The sequence below is a fragment of the Garra rufa genome, chromosome 17 (assembly GCF_049309525.1).
Source record: "Garra rufa chromosome 17, GarRuf1.0, whole genome shotgun sequence".
NCBI lineage: Eukaryota > Metazoa > Chordata > Actinopteri > Cypriniformes > Cyprinidae > Garra > Garra rufa.
Genome location: NC_133377.1, coordinates 40,002,193 through 40,028,255, shown reverse-complemented (window position 1 = coordinate 40,028,255; position 26,063 = coordinate 40,002,193). Strand labels below are relative to the sequence as shown.

The following is a 26,063-nucleotide window of genomic DNA, read 5'->3' as shown; positions in this document are numbered from 1 at the left end:
TATTAAAATATGTATTATTTAATAATTTCTATTTGCATTCTATTTGTTTTACTGTTAAATAATAATAACAATATAATTATTATTTTATTTAGATTTCATTTTATTATAGTTTTAGAAATGTTAATACTTTAAATAATTTAAAATATTTAACTTAGGTTTTTTAATCTAATATTTTATTATTATTATTATTAATATATTTGATAATATATACTACTTTAACTTATTGCAGCTTTTAATTTTAAGTTTGTTTCATCTAATATTATTGTTATTATTATATTTAATAATGCATATTAAAATATTACTATATTAATATTTTATTTACTATGATTAGAGTAATTAATTTATTTTTAATATTTGTGTTCATATTAATTTAAATTTTAGTCATTTTTGTTCTTCAACATAAATGAACTTATTGCAGATAAATGCCAATGTTAAAAAAAATTACATTTAATTTTTTGTACGTTTTTTTATATTTTTTAATAATTATAATAATAAATATTAAAATATTTATTATTATTTAATAATTTACATTTCATTAGTTTTAATATTAAATAATAATAATAATAATAATAATAATAATATTTAGATTTCATTCATTTTATTTGTTTTAGAAATGTTAATACTTAAAATAACTTAAATAAGTATTTATAATACGTTTTTCATCTAATATTATTATTATTATTATTATTATTATTAATATTACATATAATAATATATATTAAAATATGATTATTTATTATGATTAAGCAATTTTCATTTTTATTTATATTTTTGTTCTTCAGCTTATTATTACAGATAGATGCCAAGGCAACATTTAGTTTTTTTTAAATTAAAAAAAAATTGTTGTTATTATTATTATTATTATTATTATTATTATTATTATTGATTTACTATTTCTAGATTACATTTTTTAATATCATTAAAAAAAAAAAAAAAAAAAAAAAATAATAATAATAATAATAATAATAATAATGAATAATAATAATAATGAATAATAAAATATTAAATTTTTTATATTTCCATTTCCATTTTATTTGTTTTAATATTAAATAATAAGAATAATAATCAGATTTCATTCATTTTATTTTTTTTAGAATACTTAAAATAACTTAATACTTTAATAACTTAAGTTTTTCATCTAATATTTTTATTATTATTATTATTACATTTAATAATATAATATGATTATTTATTATGATTATGCAATTTTAATTTTAAAATTTTTATATTTTATATTTTTGTTCTTCTGCTTAGATGCCAAGGCAACATATAATTGTTTTTAAAGTTTTTTTTTTTACAGTAATAATAATAATAATTTGGTGTTATTATTGTTGTTGTTGTTGTTGTTGTTATTATTGATTTACTATTTCTATTCAGATTACACCTGTTTTAATATAATTAAAAAAAATTAATCTTTATTATTTAATCATTTCTATTTACATTCCATTTTTTATATTAAATTTCAGTTTTAGAATACTTAAAATAACTTAATAAAATACTTTCATAACTTAAGTTTTTCCATCTAATATTTTATTATTTTATTTTTTAATAATTTCTGTGTACTTTTCATTTTTATTTAAATGTTTGTTCTTCAGCTTATTACAGATAGATGCCAAGGCAACATTTCATTTTTTTGAGTATGTATGTATGAGACACGCCTAACATTAAAAAAACAGTCTCTATCCTCAAGAATAGTGCTGTTTTGCTAAAAACAATAGTTTATATTTTTTCCATGATTACACCGTTTACAAAAAAATCCAATCAGTAATGAGAGTACAGAGCAATCGTCCATGCCGAATAACCCCTCAGACTATACACAAGCTTTTGTAATCCTAAAGAGGATGTTGTTTACCATGTTTTGCCTCCATATTTGTTAATTCGCTTATTTAGGCAACCGCTAATTCATCAACACAACAACAACAAACGTGGCTCCAAAGAGAGGCGAAGAATGTTCTTTATTTTTCCACTCCTTCCTCGTCTGACGCGAGAATCGAGGGCACTTTGTTGTAACGGGATCAGTTAATTAAACAACTCTAATGAATTCACCAGAGGTTTGTGTGGAAGGCTGTGTGCTTGTGCTGGAATTCTTTAAACGCGCCTCTTTCTTCTGTCTCCACAAGCCGCTCCCCTGCCAGAGACAACAGCGAAAGCAAAGGGGGCCAGCGGCCGTTTGAAGTCAGGATAAGAAAGCCAGCAGGAAATGTAGTTCATCCTGCTTCTTAGGTAGTGGATGCGCTGGGGTTCGGTGCACTTGCGCCGCCGGACATGACCCAGCTCGCCTCTGAACAGCAGAAACGGGACTGCTCTTGTTTGACCTGTGCTGGGATGGATGGTAGAAACCCATGCTGGAGTCCATCTTAACATCTGTGAACTCGGGTGTATTTTATGGTCAGTTCTTACAGGCCTGTTTGCTTATTGGTGAAAGAAATGGTTTAGTGCTAAGCCTTGCACATCCAAGCATGAGTTCTGGTCCAAAATGGATCTTATTCTGACCAGGAATCACGCACTTAGACCGGAAGAGACTGTCTGAGCAACATGTAACAACACAAATCATAGTTATTTTTAGGAGTCAACCGATATGTGTTTTTCAGGGTCGATACGATCCAGATTATTAGTGATCAAGTAGACCGATAACCGATATTTTGAACCGATATATATGACTTGTTTTTGAAAATGTTGAGTTAGGATAAAAAAAATGTATTACCCCTTTGGCATTTTTTTTTGTAATTATAGCCTAACAATTTTTCCAAAAATGTTTTCTTTCTTCTTTGCTTAAAACAAGAATAAGTAAATTTCAAAATTCAGTTTAGTAGAAATGGATTCAACGCGCTTTCATGTGTATTATAATTTGTTTACTATATTGTACATAGTTTACATTTTTGTTTTTATTATTTATTCTTGTTTTATATAATTTTTTATTATTATAAATATAAATTTTAAAAATAACAATTATGTAAAATCAAAAATTTATTTGGAAAAATATATATATATAAATACACCAATTTTGTTTTAATGATACGATAATTTACATTTTACATAATTAAAATTGTAATCATTTAAAACTTATAATTGTAAAATATTTTAATATAGTACATAATTTATAAAACACAAAATACTAACTGTAAATTACATTTTAAAAATTACAAATTAAAAAACAGAGAATTGGATGTTAAACCCCATTTCTACAAAAATGAATTTTATTTTATTAACTTTTCTTGTTTTAAGAATTTAATTGTCTGCTTTGCTTTGCCAGATAGTTATAATAGAAAAAAATATCGGCACTGATATTAAGCATTGTTATCGGTATCGGTATCAGTCCTTTTCAAAACAGATTTGCAGATAAAAGAATTTTAAAGCATTTAAAGAATGTTTTTGTCAGAGCCCTTGTTATTCTTCGATTTGACATTATTTTTAATTTTTACACCAGAGATATACAGTATATCGGTTTAAAATATCAGTTAACCTTAACCCTAACTCTACTTCAATGACTTTCCTATTCTCATAAGTGTGATTTTAACATTTTTACCACAACTTTAAATATTTTAATATAGTAAATAAATTATAATACACATAAAATACTAACTGTAAATTACATAAAAAATTACAAATTAAAAACAGAGAATTGGATGTTAAACCCCATTTCTGCTCAAATTATTATTATTATTATTTTTATTAACTTTTTCCTGTATTAAGCATCTAAATGTCTTTTTTGCATATGTACAGATAGTTTTACTAGAAAAAAAACATCGGCACTGATATTAAGCATGGTTATCGTTATCGGTATCAGTCATTTTCAAAACCGATTTGCCGATAAAATAATTTTAAAGCATTTAAAGAACGTTTTGTCAGAGCCCATGTTATTCTTAGATTTGACATTAATTTTCATTTTTACACCAGACATATACAGTATATCGGTTCAAAATATCAGTTAACCCGAACACTAACCCTACTTCAATGACTCTCTCCTTCTCAGAAGTGTGATTTTCACATTTTTTGTCATTAATTGACAGACGGTCAGTGAACGGACTGTGGGCGGCCCGTCTGACGCTGAGACTAACAGACCTGTGTCTCTCTGCCTTTTTTTCTCTCGTCAGATTGTGTTGTACAGACAGAAGGAAGTGAAGAGCAGTGAGTGTGATATGGCCAGCGTTCATCACCTGCTGTCTCAGATGCCTCAGGATCTGCCGTACGAGGAGCTGATTGGTCGAGCTCAGAGCCTCTTCATCAGCTGCCCGCCCTCTCTGCTAAACCAGTTTGCAACGCTGAAGCCACGCAACATGTGAGGCTCTCAAACACACGCTTGCATTCATACACACACACTTTTTTTAACCTCTTCAGTGAAGCATAGGTAAATAAGATGGTTATAAAGTACGTAGAACTGTCTTACTTTCTTCGCTCAGCACTAATATTACTATTAGGATTTGAACTAATAACCAATATGGCAAATCGCAGAGGCAGTGATTTATTATGACATGAGCAGCTCATAATCTGGTGTTTTTAGTGCCTTTTGCATTTGGGAACATGACATGCACAAACCAATCCAGATTTATGATGTAAAAGATGTATAAACTTGTTGCCAAAAAAGCATCTTTAAGAGCTTCCTGCTGTTTTCTGCCAAAGTAGTTTAATGTTTGAAAATTAAGAAATCAAGACTATTATTTTCCTGTAATATTAGCATTGTTGGTTTACAGTTGTACTGTAATTTTTTTTTATTACATGCCTGATTTTTTTTAGTATTAATTTGAATTTTAAAAATGTGTACTAAAATAAATTTTAATTTAATTTAATTTAATTTAGTATTCATGTCTGTAGAAATAGTATTGTAATTTTAGTTGTACTTTAAAATAAAATTATTATTGTATTTTAAAATTAAAAATATTTTATTGTTTTATATAATATTTAGTAGATACTCATTGTTTTGAATTAATTTCTAGAATATTCTATATATTATAAAATAAATAAATAATAATATTTTAATATTAATATTTAAAAAATATTTTGTTTAATGTTTAATGTATTTATTATTATTATTATTAATAATAATAATGTATAGTCATTGATTTATAATCACAATCTCTATTATGATTATTATTTTTATCACTATTAAATACAGATTTTCTAGAATATTCTATATATTATATTGTTTTACAGTGCAATAGTATTACTCTAAAAATAATTATTATACTGTAAAATTCAAAATATTTTATTATTTGATATATTATTAGATACTCAATGTTTTGAATTAATTTCTAGAATATTAAAAAAATGCTTTTTTATTTTATTTTTTACAGTGCAATTGTGTTATTATAATATTAATATATTTATTTTTATTATTATTAATAATAATATTATTATATAGTCATTGACTTATAATCACAATCTATTATTATTATTATTATTATTATAGTTTCTATATTGTCTAGAATTGTCTGTTTTACAGTGCAATAGTATTACTCTAAAATAAATTATTATTATTGTAGTGTAAAATAAATATTTTATTATTTGATACATTGTTCATTAAATTCTCAATGGCTTGAATTAATTTCTAGAATATTCTATATATTGTACTTTATTTTACAGTGCTATTGTGTTATAATAGTAATATTTCCTATTTTGTTTAATATATTTAATAAAATTATTTTTTTTATAGCAATTGATATATAATCAATTGCTCATTTAGTATTATTTTTATTATTAAATACTTAATGTCTGTATTTTCTACAATATTATATATATATGTATATTATACTCTATTTTTTAATAGTATTACTCTAAGATAAAATTATTCTGATTTTTATTTTACAGTGCACTAATAATTTGTATTATTTTATATATTATTTATTAATATTTCTCAGTAACAATTCTCAGTTTTGATTTAATTTCTAGAATATTGTATATATTATACTTTTTTATTTTACAGTGCAAGTGTGTCATTATAATAGTGTAATATTTTTTATTATGTAATGTTGAGTATATGTAGTAATAATAATAATAATAATACTGTTGTATAGTAATTGATATATAATCACAATCTCACTATTATTTTTAAATACTTAATAATTTTTCTAGAATATTCTATGTATTATTTTCTATTTTACAGTGTAAAATAATGATTCTAATAATTTCTATTTTACAATATGCTAATAATTTTATTTGATATATTTTTTAAAATATTTCTCAATAAGAATTCTCATTGTTTTGAAATTTTTAGAATAATTCATGTATCAAATTTTTTATTTTACAGTAAAATTGTTGTAATAGAAATGTTTTATTTTGTTTAATATTTAATATATTTAGTAATAGTATTAATTATTTTTATTATTATTGTATAGTCATTGATATATAATCACAATCAGATTTTTTTATTACTATTATTATTATTATTATTATTATTGTTATGAAATGCTACATTTCTGTGTTTACAAACAAGTTTGGCAAACCTGGAGATCTTTAAAAAAACTGCATTTTAAATCACATTTCAGATTTTTTTCCTCCAAATCCTTCAACCTAAAGTAGTATATAAATAATAAACCAGTTCCAGTGCTGTACTGTAGGATACAGTGTGTACTCTCTCTCTCTCTCTCTCTCTCTCTCTCTCTCTCTCTCTCTCTCTCTCTCACACATGTCATCTTTGCTCTTGAGAGGTGTTTGTTTCCGCCTGTGTCCATCAGGTGGAGCTATTGAGTATGCTATCACTTCCTCTGCACACGGTGAGACTGTTGCGCCCCTGTTGTGACGTGAAGGACGCTCAGCCGGAGCTGTCTGCGTCTCGCCCCTGTGTGTCTAAACACTTGCTGTCGGTCTGCCTATTGCATTTGCAGATGCAGGTGAAGCTGCTTTAATGATTTATCTCTAATGGCAGCGGGAAACGGTTCCTCCGGCATTCGGCGGGAACTGAATTCGAGTCCCTCAGCGCTGAAAAAGCCATCAGAGGAGAGATCTGTCTTGTTTAAGATCTCCTCGCGTCTGCTGTCGCCTATGAAGATTAAGAGCGAGCGAGACAGAAATGAGAAAAAGGAAGTGACAGAACTGAGAAAGAGAGAGACGTAAATGCTACAGTGAGAGAGAAAGAGCAACAAAGATAGACAGAAAGTACAAGGAGGACTCAGTCTGCTTGTCTTATGCAAATCAGTCTTGCAATAAGGAAGCCCCGCCTCCCTGGGTTATTAAAGCTCTACCCTGATTTGCATAACCCCTCCCCCACCAGCATCTGTGGCCTCAGTGAAAGCGAAGAACATGCGTGTGTGTGTGTGAGTGAAATGAGCAGCCCCTCTTGAGGCCGTGACCCGTGACCTTGATCTCTATTGTTCTGTTTGACCCTGTGGAGTGCTGTAATGAGGAGTGGCACGTCCTCCCTAATGGCTTTGACCCCCAAATGTTCTTCATTAAAACCCCCTGCACACCCCCTCAGGCTAACATCCAGCCCTCCGCACGCATCTGACTTCATAAACGCGGTAACATTATATTTTCAGTGAGACTGATGCTCTGATCTCAGCGTTTGGTGTTTGTTAGCGCTGCCTGTTGCCGCTTTGATTAGATCACATGTGTTTGGGAAATAAAATACTAGAAGATAAATTGCAAGCACCTGCATAGTTTGATAGATGCTGAGACTTGTTTCCTGTGATTCTGGCTTTGTATCTCACAACTGCATCTATTTTTTTGCAATTGTGACTATATCTCCCAGTTGCTTCTCCTGTATTTTTCATAATTGCTACTTTCTACTTTACATCTCACAAATGCATCCATTTTTGTAATTGTGACTTTATATCTTCCCGTTGCATTTTTTTCTAACTTTATGTCTCCCAATTGCTAAATTTTCATAACTGTGCAATTTTTTTTTTGTAATTGTGATTATATCTGACATTTCTAACTTTATATCTCCTAATTGTGTTATTTTTGCAATTGTGACTTTATATCTTCCAATTGCATTTACTGTACTTTTCATAATTGCAACTTTGTTTTACAATTGTTGCTTTGTATATTAGAATTTCTACTTTCTACTTTACATCTCACAAATGCATCCATTTTTATATCTCCCAGTTGCATTTTTTTCATGGTTGTCATTATATCTGACAACCAAATATTTTGGTGATTGCAATATTTTTGTGATTGTGACACTATATCTTCTAGTTGCATTTTTTTCCATAATTGTGATTATATCTGATATTTCTATCTTTATACAGTATCTCCCAGTTGCAATATTTTCGGAATTGAGACTTCATATCTCCCAGTTGCATTTTTTTTTAAACTTTATCCCCCGGTTTCACAGACAAGGCTTAGGCCTTTCAACTGAAATAAAATTGCACTGTTTGATCTTAAAATATATCAGTGCCTTTGTTTTGTCTTAAAATGCACACCAGTAATGTTTTTTTGTAAGCATGTTTATAAAAACTACTTAATTGTCCTAATTGAACTATGGCCTAATCCTGGTTTAGCCTAAGCCCTGTCTGTGAAACCGGGCCATTATCTCCCAATTGCGATTAATTAACCAGTAATTGTGACCTTATATCTTCGAGTTGCTTTTTTTTGCCTTTTATATCTCTCAATTACGATATTTTCATAATTGTGACTATATATCTTCCGGATGCATTTTTTTTTCACAATTTTCACAATTCACAAATCTCCTACTTACATTTTTTTTCGTAACTGTGACTATATCAGACATTTCTAACTTTATATCTCCCAATTGCGATATTTTCGTAATTGTGACCTTATATCTTTGAGTTGCTTTTTTCGTAATTGTGATTAACTTTGACATTTCTAACTTTATATCTTTTATAGGGTTGGGAATCGAAAATCGATTCCGATTCTGGAATCGGATACTTAAGATAAAGAATCGGATACTTGTTATAAAATTAAAATTTCGATTCCTCGTTTCGATTCCAGGGTGCATTTTTTCATCTAGCGATCTGCCAGGACCTTCCGCGCGTGCAATCTGCCAGGACCTTACGTGGTAATGTAAACATCAGTCAATAAGATGGATCGCGGTAAGCGTTTAAAAGTGTGGCTACGCTTTGTAAAAACCGAAGACAAAGCTACCGCTGCACGCAAACTTCATCTTAGAGATCTGCAAGGGACGGATTTTAGTCCTGCGCCCGCCCGCTCCAAAAGGAATATATGTTATTTCGTCCTGCAAAAGCCCACATAAAATAACTCATACCCCCGCGGGAAGACAGGTATCTACTTCATCTCTTGGCTGCATGAAACAAACCCTCCCGCTAATGTAAAGGCAAAGATGACCAGAGTAATAGTAGCGTACATTAGGCACGCATAAGTCCGCTGTTGATTCACAAACTATTCATGATTTCGGGGCTCTGATCCATAGTACTTTTGCGTGAAATTTCAAAATATTTGCATAGTTTTCAAAATGAATCTCCTGTTAGTTTTTTATAATGAATGCTTACCCATAGAGGTTGCTCTTGTAAGGGTCAGTGGTGTTTATGCACATATGAGCACCAGAATCAACAGATTTACAATGTATTTACTGTATTTTTCATTTATATGTTCATTTTAAAATAAATACAAACAGTAGATATTCAGTCACTTAAGAAAGAGTACTCTGAAGTTGTGAAGAATGTCTGAATTAAATAATTCAGGTGCTTTAAATCTGTATATGTATATTCATGTTAAAAAGTTGGAGCAGAGGGTTTTCTTATAAATTCAAAAGTATAGCTTTAATTTAAAGTTTGTTTGAATTTTTTTATAAGGAGAAAAATAAAAAGGCAAAACAAATGTTTAGGTTAATAAAAAAGGTTCAAAAATAAACACCTTTAGAGGAAATGTCAGGCATAGGGGGGCCTTGCAAAATTGACCCGTGAAGAAGGGGGCCCTGATATAAAAAAAGCAATTATGACTTTATAACTCCCAATTGCAAGAAATAAAGTCAGAAATGCAATTGTGAGAAAAAGTCAGAATTGCGAGATAAAAACTTGCAATTCTGAGCAAACAGTCAGAATGGCAAGTTTATATTCCACAGTTGCGAGTTATAAAAAAAGTCAGAATTGTGAATTTATATCCTGCAATTGCGAGAAAAAAGTCAGAATTGTGAGTTTATATTCAGCAATTGTGAGAAAAAGTCAGAATTGCGAGACACAAACTTGTAATTCTGAGAACAAAAGTTGGAATTGTGAGTTTAGAGAACCCCTGTAATAAAATAATATGTTGCAAGCTAGCACTGAAAATAAACATGTTTGATATATTAATGTTTGACTTGTGTTTGTTGTTGTTTTTTTTACTAAATTGGAATCGAAACTGGGAATCGAAAAGAATCGGAATCGATAAGTGGAATCGGAATCGGAATCGAAATCGATAAAATTCAAACGATACCCAACCCTAATCTTTTACCACAATTGTGGTATTTTCGTAATTGATTTCGTAAATCTCCCAGATGCATTTTTTCTAATTTTATATCTCCCAATTGCAAAATTTTCATAATTGTGACTTTATATCTTCCAGTAGTATTTTTTTTGTAATTGTGATTATATCTGACATCTCCAACATTATATCTCCCAAATGCTATATATTCGTAATTTTAACTTTATATCTCCCAATTGTGAAATTTTGGTAATTGTTACCTTATATCTTCAAGTAGCTTTTTTTGTCATTGTGACTTTATATCTCCTAGTTGCATTTTTTCTTAATTGTGATTATATTGGACATCTCTGACATTATATCTCCCAATTGCAATATTTTCGTAATTGTGACTTTATATCTGACATTTCTAACTTTATATCTCCCAGTTGTGATATTTTCGTAATTGTGACCTTATATCTTCAAGTTGCTTTTTTTTTTTTTTTGTAATTGTGACTTTATATCTCCTAGATGCATTTTATTCGTAATTGTGATTATATTTGACATCTCTGACATTATATCTCCCAACTGCGATAATTTTGTAATTGTGTCTTTATATCTCCTAGTTGCATTTTTTCTTAATTGTTATTATATTGGACATCTCTGACATTATATCTCCCAATTGCAATATTACTGTAATTGTGACTTTATATCTACTAGTTGCATTTTTTTCATAATTGTGATTAAATTTGACATTTCTAACTTTATATCTTACAATTGTGGTATTTTCGTAATTGACATTTCATATCTCCCAGATGCATTTTTTCTAACTTTGTATCTCCCAATTGCAAAATTTTAATAATTGTGACTTTATTCCTTCCAGTAGCATTTTTTTTTGTAATTGTGATTATGTCTGACATCTCTAACTTTATATCTCCCAAATGCAATATTTTTGTAATTGTGACTTTATATCTGATATTTCTAACTTTATATCTTCCAATTGCAATAATTTTATAATTGTGACTTTGTATCTCCCAGTTGCATTTTTTTTTCACCAAAATTGTGCTTATATCTGACATTTATAACTTTGTCTCCCAACTGCGATAATTTCGTAATTGTGACTTTATTTCTTCTAGTTGCATTTTTTTTCGGAAATTTGATTATATCAGTCATTTCTAATTTTATATCTCCCAACTGCGATATTTTCGTAATTGTGACCTTATATCTACGAGTTGCTTTTTTTGTAATTGAGACTTTATATCTCCTAGTTGCATTTTTTTTTGTAATTGTGAATAAATTTTACATTTCTGACTTTATATCTTACAATTGTTTTCGATTTTTGTGATCGTGACTATATATCTCCCAGTTGCATTTTTTTTTTCAAAATTGTACTTATATTTGACATTTATTAACTTTGTCTCCCAACTGCGATAATTTCGTAATTGTGACTTTATATCTCCCAGTTGCATTTTTTTCTAATTTCATATTTCCCAATTGCAATATTTTCGTAATTGTGACTTTATATCTACTAGTTGCATTTTTTTGTAATTGTGATTATATCTGGCATTTCTATCTTTATATCACCCAATTGTGATATTTTTGTAATTGTGACTTTTTATCTCGCAGTTGCATTTTTTTTGTAATTGTCATTATATCTGACATTAAATCTCCCAGTTGCATTTTTTCAAACTTTATATCTTCCAATTGCGATATTTTTGTAATTGTGACTTTATATCTCCCAGTTGCATTTTTTTATCTCCCAGTTGCATTTTTTTTGTAATTGTCATTATATCTGACATTAAATCTCCCAGTTGCATTTTTTTTTTTCAAACTTTATATCTTCCAAATTTTCGTAATTGTGACTTTATATCTCCCAGTTGCAATTTTTTTCATCCCAGTTGCATCTATTTTTTGTCATTGCAACTTTATATGTGGCATATAATGGCATGTAATGCATCAGATACCGTACCCATATTCAGATTAAGTACCACAAGGTGTGCATAATCTGTTACACTAGATAGGAAGATTTCAGAAACAAGACACCCACATTACGTCCACACAGAGCCGGTCTGAACCCTCAAGCTTTTGCATACTTTAGAAAGGCTGAAGCGAATCAGTCGCTCTGATGTGTGTTTTATTGCATAAGATTGTTTTTGCGGCTTTTTCTTATTTTTTATTTATGGAAATAGCACAACGGCAGGGACGCATAAAGGAAAAAAGACTCAAATTGTTTGAGCTTCCTAGCTGACCACTAGGCCATAACTACAGGTATAGCTATGTCTGCAGCTTTTCTCAGTCCTTTTCTGCAGAAACCTGTAAGAATGGATGTTTTTTGCATGGATTAGTTGACACACCTAATTCAGGTCACGGATGCGCTTGATGGGCTAATGAGCTAATCAGTAGAATCAGGTATGTTAAATAAGGGAGATCTAAAATATGCAGCGATGGGCTTGAGAAAAGCTGCATTAGATTTACATTAAATGTGTTATCTTTGTTTGATGCATTACCTTCTTCATTGAAAAAAGATTTGGAGAAATGTAGCATTCCATCACTTGCTCACCAATGGATCCTCTGCAGTCAATGGGTGCCGTCAGAACGAAAGTCCAAATATCTGATAAAACGTTAAGTGCATTCAGTTCATTGGATTTCTCTAAACATTATGGTAGATCTCAGATCTTTAACATACAGGAACATTTAACCTTTACCCTCCATTGTAATTTCTCAGTGCATCCAGTAAGCGAAGGCCTTTGGTGCATCATAGCACGCTCGAATGGGCTGCTCTTGGTGACGTGACAAAGAGCCAGCACTTACGGGTCATCAGGACAACAGGACATCAGAGCTGTTTCACAAAGGCCTGCAGGACACACACACACACACACACACACTCTCTCACACAAGCCGAGTGCAGACTCATGGGTAATTGGGCATACCATCTCAGCAGCAAGTGTCTAATAATAGGGCCATCATGTGTGTTAGATGGAAGGACGCATTGAATTAGAGCATCCCACTGAACTGTGTTAACCCATAACGTTATGACAGCGAGGAAGAGAGAGAGGGGTTTAAGTATATGGCTCTAAAAGCCAATAACGGGCTCCCAAGGCTTTAATGGTGATCAGGTTTACAGGCATGTTACACCTGCAAGAGAGCAGGGCCAATTTTTAGGGTCAGAGGATATTCAGAGCCTAGTTCATACATCTGCAAAGGCCGTAATTGTATTATTTCCAATAATTAATTACATTACCATTCTAAGTAGGGATGCACCGATGTATGTGTGGCCAATTTTTGATTATTTTAAAGCCATCGGCATAATGGAAATAGCATGAAAAAGGCCGATACCAATGGTTTATTAATTAACTGCATGGAGACCTTGAGTTGCATTGCAGCCTGTTCATTATCAAAATAAAATGCAGTAAAAGAAATAAAAAAAGTTAAAGTGCTCAATTTAAGTAGTCTGTAGTACAGTCTGTGCAGTTCAGCATGACCAGCGCCTCACTGCTGATATAGCCTATGTGAAGGTTAATGTTTTACATTTAATAATGCAAGTAAAGAACAAAGCCTATGGTTTACATTAAATATGGAAACATTTGGATTTGTGCAGAATGAAATAGGTAGGCTTCAGTTTCACCTTAAAATTAATTTTGTTTATATTTAACTAGAGGATTTGATGTGGAGAGAATAGAACTAAAACAGCCTAATTGTGTTTGCAATGTTTGTAAATATTTTTCTTTATTTATCAGTATTTTTGCCTACATTATTAATGTAATAATAAAGTGTGATGTACAGCCTACTAATTTATGCTGTTTTTCCACTCAAAATGCTTATAGGAGTAGTGTTTTTTATGTCTTCAAAGCATTGACAGTTTTTTCTTTCATTTAATACATTTGGTCAAAATCTAGAAAAGATTATGCTGTATTGGCTATAACTAAGCGCAGGATAGGCCACCAGATAAAGACCCTCTCAATATCAGTATTGGAACTTGCCAATACTTGTTTGTTAAAATCAATATCGGCATCGGCCAAAAGAAATCCTATTGCTGGGAGTTCAATGGTTTGGGGTCAGTAAGATTTTAATTTTTTTTTTTTTTTTTTTAAGCCCGGCTTTATGCAACTGACCAATATCGTCATCGTAATTGCCCAATAGTTGTTTGTTAAAATCGGTATCGGCATCTGCCCCCCAAAAAACCTATTGGTGCATCCCTAGTTCAAAGGTTTGGGGTCAGTAAAATTAATTATTTTTTTTTTATTTTTATTTTTTTAAGCCTTGCTTTATGCAAATGACCAATATAGGAATCGGCCAATAGTTGTTTGTTAAAATTGGTATCGGTATAGGCATTGGCCAAAAAAAAAAAAATCCTGTTGGTGCATTTTTATTTATTTTTTTAAGCCCTGCTTTATGCAGCTTTATATATCGGTATAGGAATCAGCCAATAGTTTGTTGAAATCAGTATCCATAATGGCATCAGGCGGTAAAAAAAATCCTATTGGTGCATGTTTTGGGTTAGTAAGTTTTTTTTTTTTTTTTTTTTTTTTTTTATAACTCTGCTTTATGCAACTGACCAATATCGGTATCGGGATTGGCTAAATGTTGTTTGTTAAAATTGATATCAGTGTTAGCATTGGCCAAAAAAAATCCTATTGGTACATCCCTAGCTCAAAGGTTTGGGGTCAGTAAGATTTTTTAAGAATATTTTTAATCCCTTCTTTATGCAACTGACCAATATCGGTATCTGAACCGGCCAATAATTGTTCATTAAAATCGGTATCTGTAACGGCATCAGCCAAAAAAAATCTTATTGCTGCATCCCTAGCTCAGAGGTTTGGGGTCACCAAGATAATTTTTTTTACCTGACCAACTGACCAATATTGGTATCACAATCAGCCAAAAAAAAAAAAATCCTAATTGTGCATCCCTAGTTCAAAGGTTTGGGTCAGGTAAGATTTAGCTTTTTTAAGCCCTGCTTTGTGCAACTGACCAATATCAGAATTGGCAATAGTTGCTTGTTAAAATTGGGATCGTTATTGGCATCGGCCAAAAATAATCTTATTGGTGCATCCTTAGCTCAAAGGTTTGGGGTCAGTAAGATTTTTTTTTTAAGCCTGGCCTTATGCAACAGACCAATATTGGTATCAGAATTGGCCAATAGCGGTTTGTTAAAATCCGTATCCAAATAGGCATCGGCCAAAAAAAGTTCTTTTTTGTGCAATCCTAGTTTGAAGGTTTGAGGTCAGTAAGATTGTTGTTTTTTTTTTTGTTTTTTTTAAGAAGCCTCTTCTGCTCATCAAGGCTGCATTTATTTGACTAAAAATACAGAAAAATACAGTAATATTATGAAATATTATTGCAATTTGAAATGCCAGTTTTCTATATGAATGTTTCAAAATGCAATTTATTTCTCTGATCAAAGCTGCATCATTACTCCAGTTTTCATTGTAACATGATCCTTCAGAAATCATTCTAAGATGCTGATTTGCTGCTCAAGAATTCTGATTATGCTTTAATGTGAATTACTTTTTTTGTAACATTATACATATATTTTAATAAATATATTATCTAATGCACCTCTGTGGAATAAGAGTAAAAAAACTTTTTTTTTTCAAAATTTTAATTACAAAATATGTGGTTTGGGTTCGTTTTAAATTTTATTCTAAATTCAATGGATTGACACATCTGTGTGAGCGTTTGCACACAGGCTTTCAGCATTAATACATTTGTGAACATGATTAGTGCAAGAGACCCTCGAAGAGGAGGACGATGAGGGTAGGATTTCCGCGAAGACTGTGAAGTTGCGATGGTGTGACTGAGTGCAGCCGTGGAAATGTTCTCCTAGTGTAAACACATCCATCATCTGCTGTATCTTCCTCACCACAGCAAGAACAGATTGAGCAAGAGGAAGAGAGCGAGGGGAAAAAAACAGAAGAATGATGTGACAGAGGTCACACAATCTGCTGCTTCTGAGAGAGGAAACGGTAAAATTAGAAACTCTTTTAGAGACAAGAGGGAGGGAGAAACGGCGATCAAAGACTGTCAGACATGTGCCACCTTGAAGAGAGCAGTCAGAGGAAACCAAAGACTAAAATTCATCTCTGAAGACGCGGGAGGAGAGATTCCCCGCAGAGCTGAGTGTGTAAAGAGTTAAAGGGACCGTTCACCCAAAAATTAAAATTTATATATTCATCCCCACATCCTTCCAAACCAGTCTGTACTTTTTTTAGCCGAATCTTTGACAAATCTTCGCTTGGTTCTTGCCATACAGCAACAGTTCATAGTTTCGTTTGCCAAGCTCCAAATAGGACAAAAAACGCCAAAAAAAGCACCATACGCAAGGCTTCTGAAGTCATGGATAGCTTTGTGAGGAAACGATCAAACAAAGTTGTTCTCCATTTCACAAGAAGCAATTGTTTTTGGCACCATTAACATCAAAATCTACTGCAGTGAAACTATAGGCACTATTTTTGCAAATAAGATTAAGTTAAAATTGAGAATAGCACTCACTTTTGTGTTATTTTCATATCATTTATATACCATTATATTTTTGTTAATATTTAGAATTAAATTTGTATATTTTGTTTTTAATTTTAATTTGAAAGTTTTCAGTATTCTATTGTGTTTTTGTTGTTTTAATTTTTTTTATATAGTGGATTTTTTTTTAGATAATTTAGTACCTAATAATAATAATAATAATAATAATAATAATTGAAAAAATCTGGTGCAATGAAACTAGATACTGTTTTTGCAAATAATTTTAAAAGTGCTAATTTTCTATTATATTTTTTGTCAATATTTTGAATTAAGTTTTACTTTTACATTTTCTGCTTTCATTTTAATTTGACAATTTTAGTAATTTTGTTGTGTTTTTGTCATTTTTTAAAGTGTTAATAGAATTATTGCCTTGCAAAGTAGCTGAAATAAAACACTTGCAATGATTTTAGTCAATATTATACATAGGGCTCATTTTACATCTTTGCGCTGGTGTTATTTTCATAGCAATGATATACTATTATAGTTTTTTTTTTCATATTTTGAGTGTTTATTTTTTATATTTTTATTTTAGTTTTAATTTTAAAGTTTTTGTATTTTTGTTTTTGTAATGTTTTTTTTCATTAAGTGTTTATATAGTACTTTATTTAGTTAAAGTGATTAGCATTTAAAATTTAAATGAAAAAAATGTAAATGGTAAAAATTAAATGGTAACCAAAATTACAAATTTCTAATTTTAATGTAGTTGAAGCACTAAGATAACTAAAATAAACTGTAGTAAAAATAATAAAAATGTAATAGACATTTAAAATTTAACTAATATCTACTTAGGACTAAAATAAAAAGCCTAAATTGAAATAAAGTTATTAAAAATTAAATAAACATAAACTAATAAAAATTACTAAAATAAAACAACTACAATAAAAACTTAAATTTAAATCTTATTTTTAATTTACTTAGTTGAAGTACTAAAATTACTTAAACAGAAATAAAAATTCTAATGTAAGACATTAAGAAAAATGACAAGCAGGATCAAATTAGGAAAACTTTAAATTAAAATTTTTATTTAGTTTAAGTGCTGAAATAATATGCTAAAATGGAAATAAAAATGATTAAAATTTAAAAATAATTAAACATTTAAAAACAACAAAAGGTAATAGAAATGACTAAAACACAATAATATTACTAAAAATTAAAAATTGTATCAAGTTGATGTACTAAAACTGAAAATAAATAATAGTAAAAATTCATAACTAGCCGTATAGGTAGCCATATAAAAAATAATAAAAAAACTACTTAAATACACAACAAAATTATTCAAATTTGATCAAAAAAAGAAAATATAAAAATTAAAACTATGATTCAAAATATTTATAAATGCAAAAGTACTAAGATGACTGAAATAAACAGAAATAAAAATAATTAAAATTAAATAGACATTTAAAAAACAAATACTAATAATTTAGTTTTTTGTCTTTTTTCTGTTTTTTTTTTATTTATATACAGTTTTCATTCTTATTTATTTTATTTTAAGTTATTTTTAGTACTTCAACTTGAATGTTGCCTTAGTAAGTACTTCAAATAAAATAACCTGGTGCGACAGTATGTTTTTTTTTTTGCAAAACAGTATTTCAGTAAATAATGTACATAGTGCTCACTTTATATCTTTGCACAAGTTTTATTTTAATATCAGTAATATACTATTATGTTTTTATTAATATTTTGAATTACTTTTTTAATATACATTTTCTGTTATCATTTTAATTTTTAAGGTATAGTATTTTTTTGCGTTTTATTTATTAGCGTCATATTTATTATTTTTTATTAGATTTATTTTTTATATTTTATATATATTTTTATATTTTTTAAATACATTTATTTTTTATAGACATTTAAAAAACAAATAAAACAAAAACTAAAACTTTCAAATAAAATTTCTGATTTCCATTTATTTTAAATTGAAGTACTAAAAATTAATTGAATAATATGAAATAATACAAATTAAATAGACATTTAAAAAATATAAATGAATAATATACAACAAAAACAATAACATTTCTATAAATTAAATAGACAGTTAAAAAATGAAGAAAAATGATTAAGCCACAATAAAACGATGAAAACTTTAAAATTAAGTATTAAAATAACCAGCTAAATAAACCTTTAAAAAACATTAAATAATAAAAATGACAAACACAACAAAATTACTAAAACTTTCAAATTATATTTATTATTTTTTTTTTTACATTTTTTGTCTATATATTAGTTTAGTATAGAAGTTTAATACATCAACCTGAACTAAAAGAGAATGAGAACTGCCTTTGCATAGCTGAAATAAAAGGTTTATATGGTATTGTTTATTTTGCTTTATGGTTTTAGTTTTTTACATTTTAGTTAAAGATAATAACCCTGTATTGCACTTGGCACAAAGCTAATATTTGACTTCAAAAGAGCTGGAATGTGGTGCAGTTTTTTTGTGCTTTTAGTAACCTGACCGATGTGTTTTATTCCACCGAACTGTCGCTGAATGTAAAAGCACTGCGTAAAGATCCTTTGATACGAGGTTAAGGCCGGCTCTGAGCGACAGAGCTCTGGCGGGTCGGTGTCGCCGCATTAGATTGGGGTTTGGTCAGCGCAAACCGCCGGCTCTCCCGGGCCTCCGCTGGTAAAGGGAAAGTCTAAAAGTTAATTGCTCTGCTGTTACCTGTCAGCTATTTTCAGCGGTGGCGCATTAGCTGTAGATACTAATGAGAACTGGGGAAAGCTGAGAATCAGAGGCAGGAGAGCAAAAGAAAAAAATATAAAAAAAAAAACCATGAAGACTTAAAGACTTTGAGCCCATCAGCGCCTGCCCATGCTACTTCTTGTACGAGAGCCACTTTTTCATTAAGTGTCGAATGCATTTTTGGCAGTTTTATTATCTTGAGTGAAAGGCATTTGCATTCCATGTTTACTATTCTTCCATAGAGACCGTAATGAAATGGAATTGAATATTTTATGATTTTTTAATGATGTTTTTCCTCTAAACTGACGAGAGGAAGTCGTGTTGCCCTCAGCATGGGCTCCGCAGGATTTGGGAAAACTCTGGAAATGAGGCTCTATCCATGTCTTTGATTGAGACTAGAGGCCATGAGTCCGTTCTCATCCACTGCTCCAGTCTCTCTTTCTGCCTCTGAATTTTTCTTTTGTTCTTGTGATTCACCCAGTTAGTCTTTTCTTGTGTTGTTCAAACTTGACCTTTTTGTTGGTCGCTTTGGTTTCTATTTCCGAAACCTCTTTGGTCCGCAGAAATAGAACATTTCCTTATTTTGGTATAAATTAAGAAAATGTCACAATTAGAATTTGAATTTAAGTACTAATTTAAGTACTATTTAAGTACTAAAATAACAAACAAAATTTAAAATAAATTGATAAAAAATAAATAAAAACAAAATAAAATACATTTTATTTTTGTAAAAATAATAAAAATGTAATAGACATTTAAAATTTAACTAATATCTACTTAGGACTAAAATAAAAAGCCTAAATTGAAATAAAGTTATTAAAAATTAAATAAACATAAACTAATAAAATTACTAAAACACAATAAAAACTTAAATTTAAATCTTATTTTTAATTTACTTAGTTGAAGTACTAAAATTACTTAAACAGAAATAAAAATTCTAATGTAAGACATTGAAAAAATGTAAGAAAAATGACAAGCAGGATCAAATTAGGAAAACTTTAAATTAAAATTTTTATTTAGTTTAAGTGCTGAAATAATATGCTAAAATGGAAATAAAAATGATTAAAATTTAAAAATAATTAAACATTTAAAACAACAAAAGGGAATAGAAATGACTAAAACACAATAATATTACTAAAAATTAAAAATTGTATCAAGTTGATGTACTAAAACTGAAAATAAATAATAGTAAAAATTCATAACTAGCCATATAGGTAGCCATATAAAAAATAAAAATAAAAAAACTACTTAAATACACAACAAAATTATTCAAATTTGATCAAAAAAAAGAAAATATAAAAATTAAAACTATAATTCAAAATATTTATAAATGCAAAAGTACTAAGATGACTGAAATAAACAGAAATAAAAATAATTAAAATTAAATAGACATTTAAAAAACAAATACTAATAATTTAGTTTTTTGTCTTTTTTCCGTTTTTTTTAATTTATATACAGTTTTCATTCTTATTTATTTTATTTTAAGTTATTTTTAGTACTTCAACTTGAATGTTGCCTTAGTAAGTACTTCAACCTTTTTGTTGGTCGCTTTGGTTTCTATTTCCGAAAACTCTTTGGTCCACAGAAATAGAACATTTCCTTATTTTGGTATAAATTAAGAAAATATCACAATTAGAATTTGAATTTAAGTACTAATTTAAGTACTATTTAAGTACTAAAATAACAAACTAAATTTAAAATAAATTGATAAAATAAATAAAAACAAAATAAAATACATTTTATTTTTGTAAAAATTAGGGTTTCTAGATAATTAAATAGACATTTAAAAAACTAAGAAAAATTACTGACACTATAAAATATTTAAATTTAAGTACTAAAATAACAAACTAAGATGGTAATAAAATTATTAAAATTAAAAATGACTAAAACAACAAAAATTAAATTAAAATTGTATTTTCATTTAGTTTGTTGAAGTACTAAAATGGCAAAAATTTAAATGAAATTCATAAATATTAAAGACACATTTTAAAAACACTAAGAAAAATTGCTAAGACAATAAATTTATGAAAACCTTACATTTAAATTTCTATTTAATTACTAAAATAACTGAAATAGAAATAAAAATGTAAAAAATCTATTAACATTAAATAAACTTAAGAATGACTAAAACACAATAATATTACTAAAACTAAAAAATGAATTGATGTATTAAAACTGAAAATAAATAATAAAAGCTAATAACTAAATAGCCACACACACAAAAAACTACTAAAACTTTAGCAAAAATTAATATAAAAATGTAAAATATAAAAAAACTATATAATTGAAAATGACTTAAACACAATAATATTACTAAAACTTAACTAAATAGCCATATTAAAAACACAACAGAAATTACTAAAACCTTAGCAAAAATTTATATAAAAATGTAAAATAGTAAAATAAACACCATATGATTCAAATTATTAATAATGTTAATTATTTTACTAAAATAGAAATAAAAATATTAAAAATTAAATAAACATAAACTAAAAAATGATCTAAAACACAATATTACTAAAACAAAAATTAAGTTGATGGATCAAAACTGAAAATATATAATAATAAATGCTAATAACTAAGTAGCCATATTAAAAACACAAAAATGACTAAAACTTATTAAAAAATAAAAAATTGCACAAATTAAATAAACATAAAAAACTAATAAAAATGACTTAAACACAATAATATTACTAAAACTTAATAACTAAATAGCCATATTAAAAACGCAACAGAAATTACCAAAACCTTAGCAAAAATTAATATAAAAATGTAAAATATTAAAATAAACACCATATGATTCAAAAAATTAATGTTAATTATTGTACTAAAATAGAAAAAAAAAATATTAAAAATTAAATAAACATAAAAAAACTAAAAAATGATCTAAAACACAATATTACTAAAAAAAAAATTAAGTTGATGGATCAAAACTGAAAATATATAATAATAAATGCTAATAACGAAGTAGCCATATTAAAAACACAAAAATGACTAAAACTTATTAAAAAATAAAAAATGTACAAATTAAATAAACATAAAAATGACTTAAACACAGTAATATTACTAAAACTTAATAACTAAATAGCCATATTAAAAACACAACAGAAATTACCAAAACCTTAGCAAAAATTAATATAAAAATGTAAAATATTAAAATAAACACCATATGATTAAAAAAATTAATAATGTTAATTATTGTACTAAAATAGAAATAAAAATATTAAAAATTAAATAAACATAAAAAACTAATAAAAATGACTTAAACACAATAATATTACTAAAACTTAACTAAATAGCCATATTAAAAACACAACAGAAATGACCAAAACCTTAGCAAAAATTAATATAAAAATGTAAAATATTAAAATAAACACCATATGATTAAAAAAATTAATGTTAATTATTGTACTAAAATAGAAATAAAAATATTAAAAATTAAATAAACATAAAAACTAATAAAAATTAATAAAACACAATAATATTACCTGTACTAAAACTTAAGTTGATGTATTGAAACAATGTATCAAAAAGTTGATGTATAAAAACAAAAAAATGACTAAAACTTTAGCAAAAATCTAGATTAAAATGTTATAATAAAAACTATATCATTGAAAATAATAATAATGTAAATTATTTACTTAAGACAATAAATTTATGAAAACTTTACATTTAAATTTCTATTTAGTTTAATTACTAAAATAACTGAAATAGAAATAAAAATGTAAAAAATCTATTAACATTAAATAAACTTAAGAATGACTAAAACACAATAATATTACTAAAACTAAAAAATGAATTGATGTATTAAAACTAAAAATAAATAATAAAAGCTAATAACTAAATAGCCACACACACAAAAAAACTACTAAAACTTTAGCAAAAATTAATATAAAAATGTAAAATATAAAAAAACGATATAATTGAAAATGACTTAAACACAATAATATTACTAAAACTTAACTAAATAGCCATATTAAAAACGCAACAGAAATTACTAAAACCTTAGCAAAAATTAATATAAAAATGTAAAATAGTAAAATAAACAGCATATGATTCAAATTATTAATAATGTTAATTATTGTACTAAAATAGAAATAAAAATATTAAAAATTAAATAAACATAAACTAAAAAATGATCTAAAACACAATATTACTAAAACAAAAATTAAGTTGATGGATCAAAACTGAAAATATATAATAATAAATGCTAATAACTAAGTAGCCATATTAAAAACACAAAAAATGACTAAAACTTCTTAAAAAATAAAAAAATGTACAAATTAAATAAACATAAAAAACTAATAAAAATGACTTAAACACAATAATATTACTAAAACTTAATAACTAAATAGCCATATTAAAAACACAACAGAAATTACCAAAACCTTAGCAAAAATTAATATAAAAATGTAAAGTATTAAAATAAACACCATATGATTAAAAAAATTAATAATGTTAATTATTGTACTAAAATAGAAATAAAAATATTAAAAATTAAATAAACATAAAAAACTAATAAAAATGACTTAAACACAATAATATTACTAAAACTTAATAACTAAATAGCCATATTAAAAACGCAACAGAAATTACCAAAACCTTAGCAAAAATTAATATAAAAATGTAAAATATTAAAATAAACACCATATGATTCAAAAAATTAATGTTAATTATTGTACTAAAATAGAAAAAAAAATATTAAAAATTAAATAAACATAAAAAAACTAAAAAATGATCTAAAACACAATATTACTAAAAAAAAAATTAAGTTGATGGATCAAAACTGAAAATATATAATAATAAATGCTAATAACTAAGTAGCCATATTAAAAACACAAAAATGACTAAAACTTATTAAAAAAATAAAAAAATGTACAAATTAAATAAACATAAAAACTAATAAAAATGACTTAAACACAGTAATATTACTAAAACTTAATAACTAAATAGCCATATTAAAAACACAACAGAAATTACCAAAACCTTAGCAAAAATTAATAGAAAAATGTAAAATATTAAAATAAACACCATATGATTCAAAAAAATAATGTTAATTATTGTACTAAAATAGAAATAAAAATATTAAAAATTAAATAAACATAAAAACTAATAAAAATTAATAAAACACAATAATATTACCTGTACTAAAACTTAAGTTGATGTATTGAAACAATGTATCAAAAAGTTGATGTATAAAAAACAAAAAAATGACAAAAAAAAAAAAAATGTTATAATAAAAACTATATAATTGAAAATAATAATAATGTAAATTATTTACTTAGTATAGTAATGATACTAAAATTTCTTTCTGTTTCTCTGTTTTTCAGAATTGCCGTCAGCACCTTTACAGACTTCCAGGCGTCCACACTGCAGCAGCGTCCCGACTCCATCCTTCGTCGACAGCTTCACCAGCGCCATGAAAACCAGCTAACCCTGACCGTGAGCACCCAGCCAGGGAGCACTAACCAGCTCATCAAAATGGCAGTGTGGGGTCTGTCGGCCACGTTAGGAGCGATGGCGCTGGCCGTGGCCCAAACCGCCATGGACTGGGCACCTGAGTTTCTCTCCCAGCTCTTCTGACACCAATCGCTTTGTTCTCACGTGTGCCAAACAAGGTGTACTGCAATTGCAAATATGTGTTAAGCGATGCAAAACACCCAGAGAGAATGAATCTGAGGCTTATTTATTTCCGAACCGTGCTTTTTTCTTATTTATAGATTTTATCCGCGCTAATATTGGCGAAGTGGGAGGAGTCAAAGCAGGTTTTCGTAATCATAAGCATTTCTGGATGTCGTTCCATCAGCAGAATGTCAGAGAAAGTGCTCCGCTAGGCCCTTCTCAACAGCACAAATTATTAAAAGGTTTTTTTTTTTCTGCTGAACGCCGTCAGTAGTGAGTGAAGCTCATTAAGAGGAGAAAACGGGTGAAGGCTGAAAGACCACAGAGACTCGCTGGTGAACGCAGCACTTTACAACAACACACTTTATTCTCGATCAAGAACAACCTACACACATGCTTTCAGGATCCATGGCTCACTTTCAGGTCTTTCAGATATGAACCACTGTCCTCTGTGTGTGAATGATACAGTCAATTTATGCGTTTAAAAAAAAAAAAAGAATATACTTTGAAACTATTTTCACTGAGAAACTGCTAGTAAATGTCACTAATAATTACAACACTAAGTGTCATTAAACATTTAATTATTTTGAAACTCAAACACTGAAAAATATTTTCTTGTAAAACACTCCTATATTCTTACTTTTATTCACAATAAATGTTTTATTTTCAGTAGTTCCCTGTTAAGTGAATCATTTTAATGAACGTTAATTTAGTAAAATTGTGTCTATATATATATATATATAAACGGAAATAGAAATATTACAAATTAAATAAACATTAAAAGTAAAAACTAATACAAATGACTAAAACACAATAATATTACTACAACTTTAAAATTGTAATCACATTGATGTACTAAAGCGGATAATTAATAATAAAAGATAAGATAATAGTTATTTTAAAAATACGCGGATTAGGATTTCATCCAAAAATTACTGCTAAATTTCAC

General features: G+C 27.8%; 1 protein-coding gene across 1 annotated transcript in view; it reads left to right on the top strand.

Annotated features, from left to right (window-relative positions):
• LOC141290099 (TBC1 domain family member 20) overlaps window positions 1-25,854 on the top strand; it is a 51,140-nt gene extending 25,286 nt beyond the window's left edge. The window contains exons 7-8 of the mRNA XM_073822295.1: window positions 4,095-4,279; window positions 24,823-25,854. Of these exons, the coding sequence (XP_073678396.1) occupies window positions 4,095-4,279; window positions 24,823-25,075 (438 nt within the window). The 3' untranslated portion in view covers window positions 25,076-25,854. The remainder of the gene's footprint in view (window positions 1-4,094; window positions 4,280-24,822) is intronic.
• Window positions 25,855-26,063: the final 209 nt, after the last annotated feature.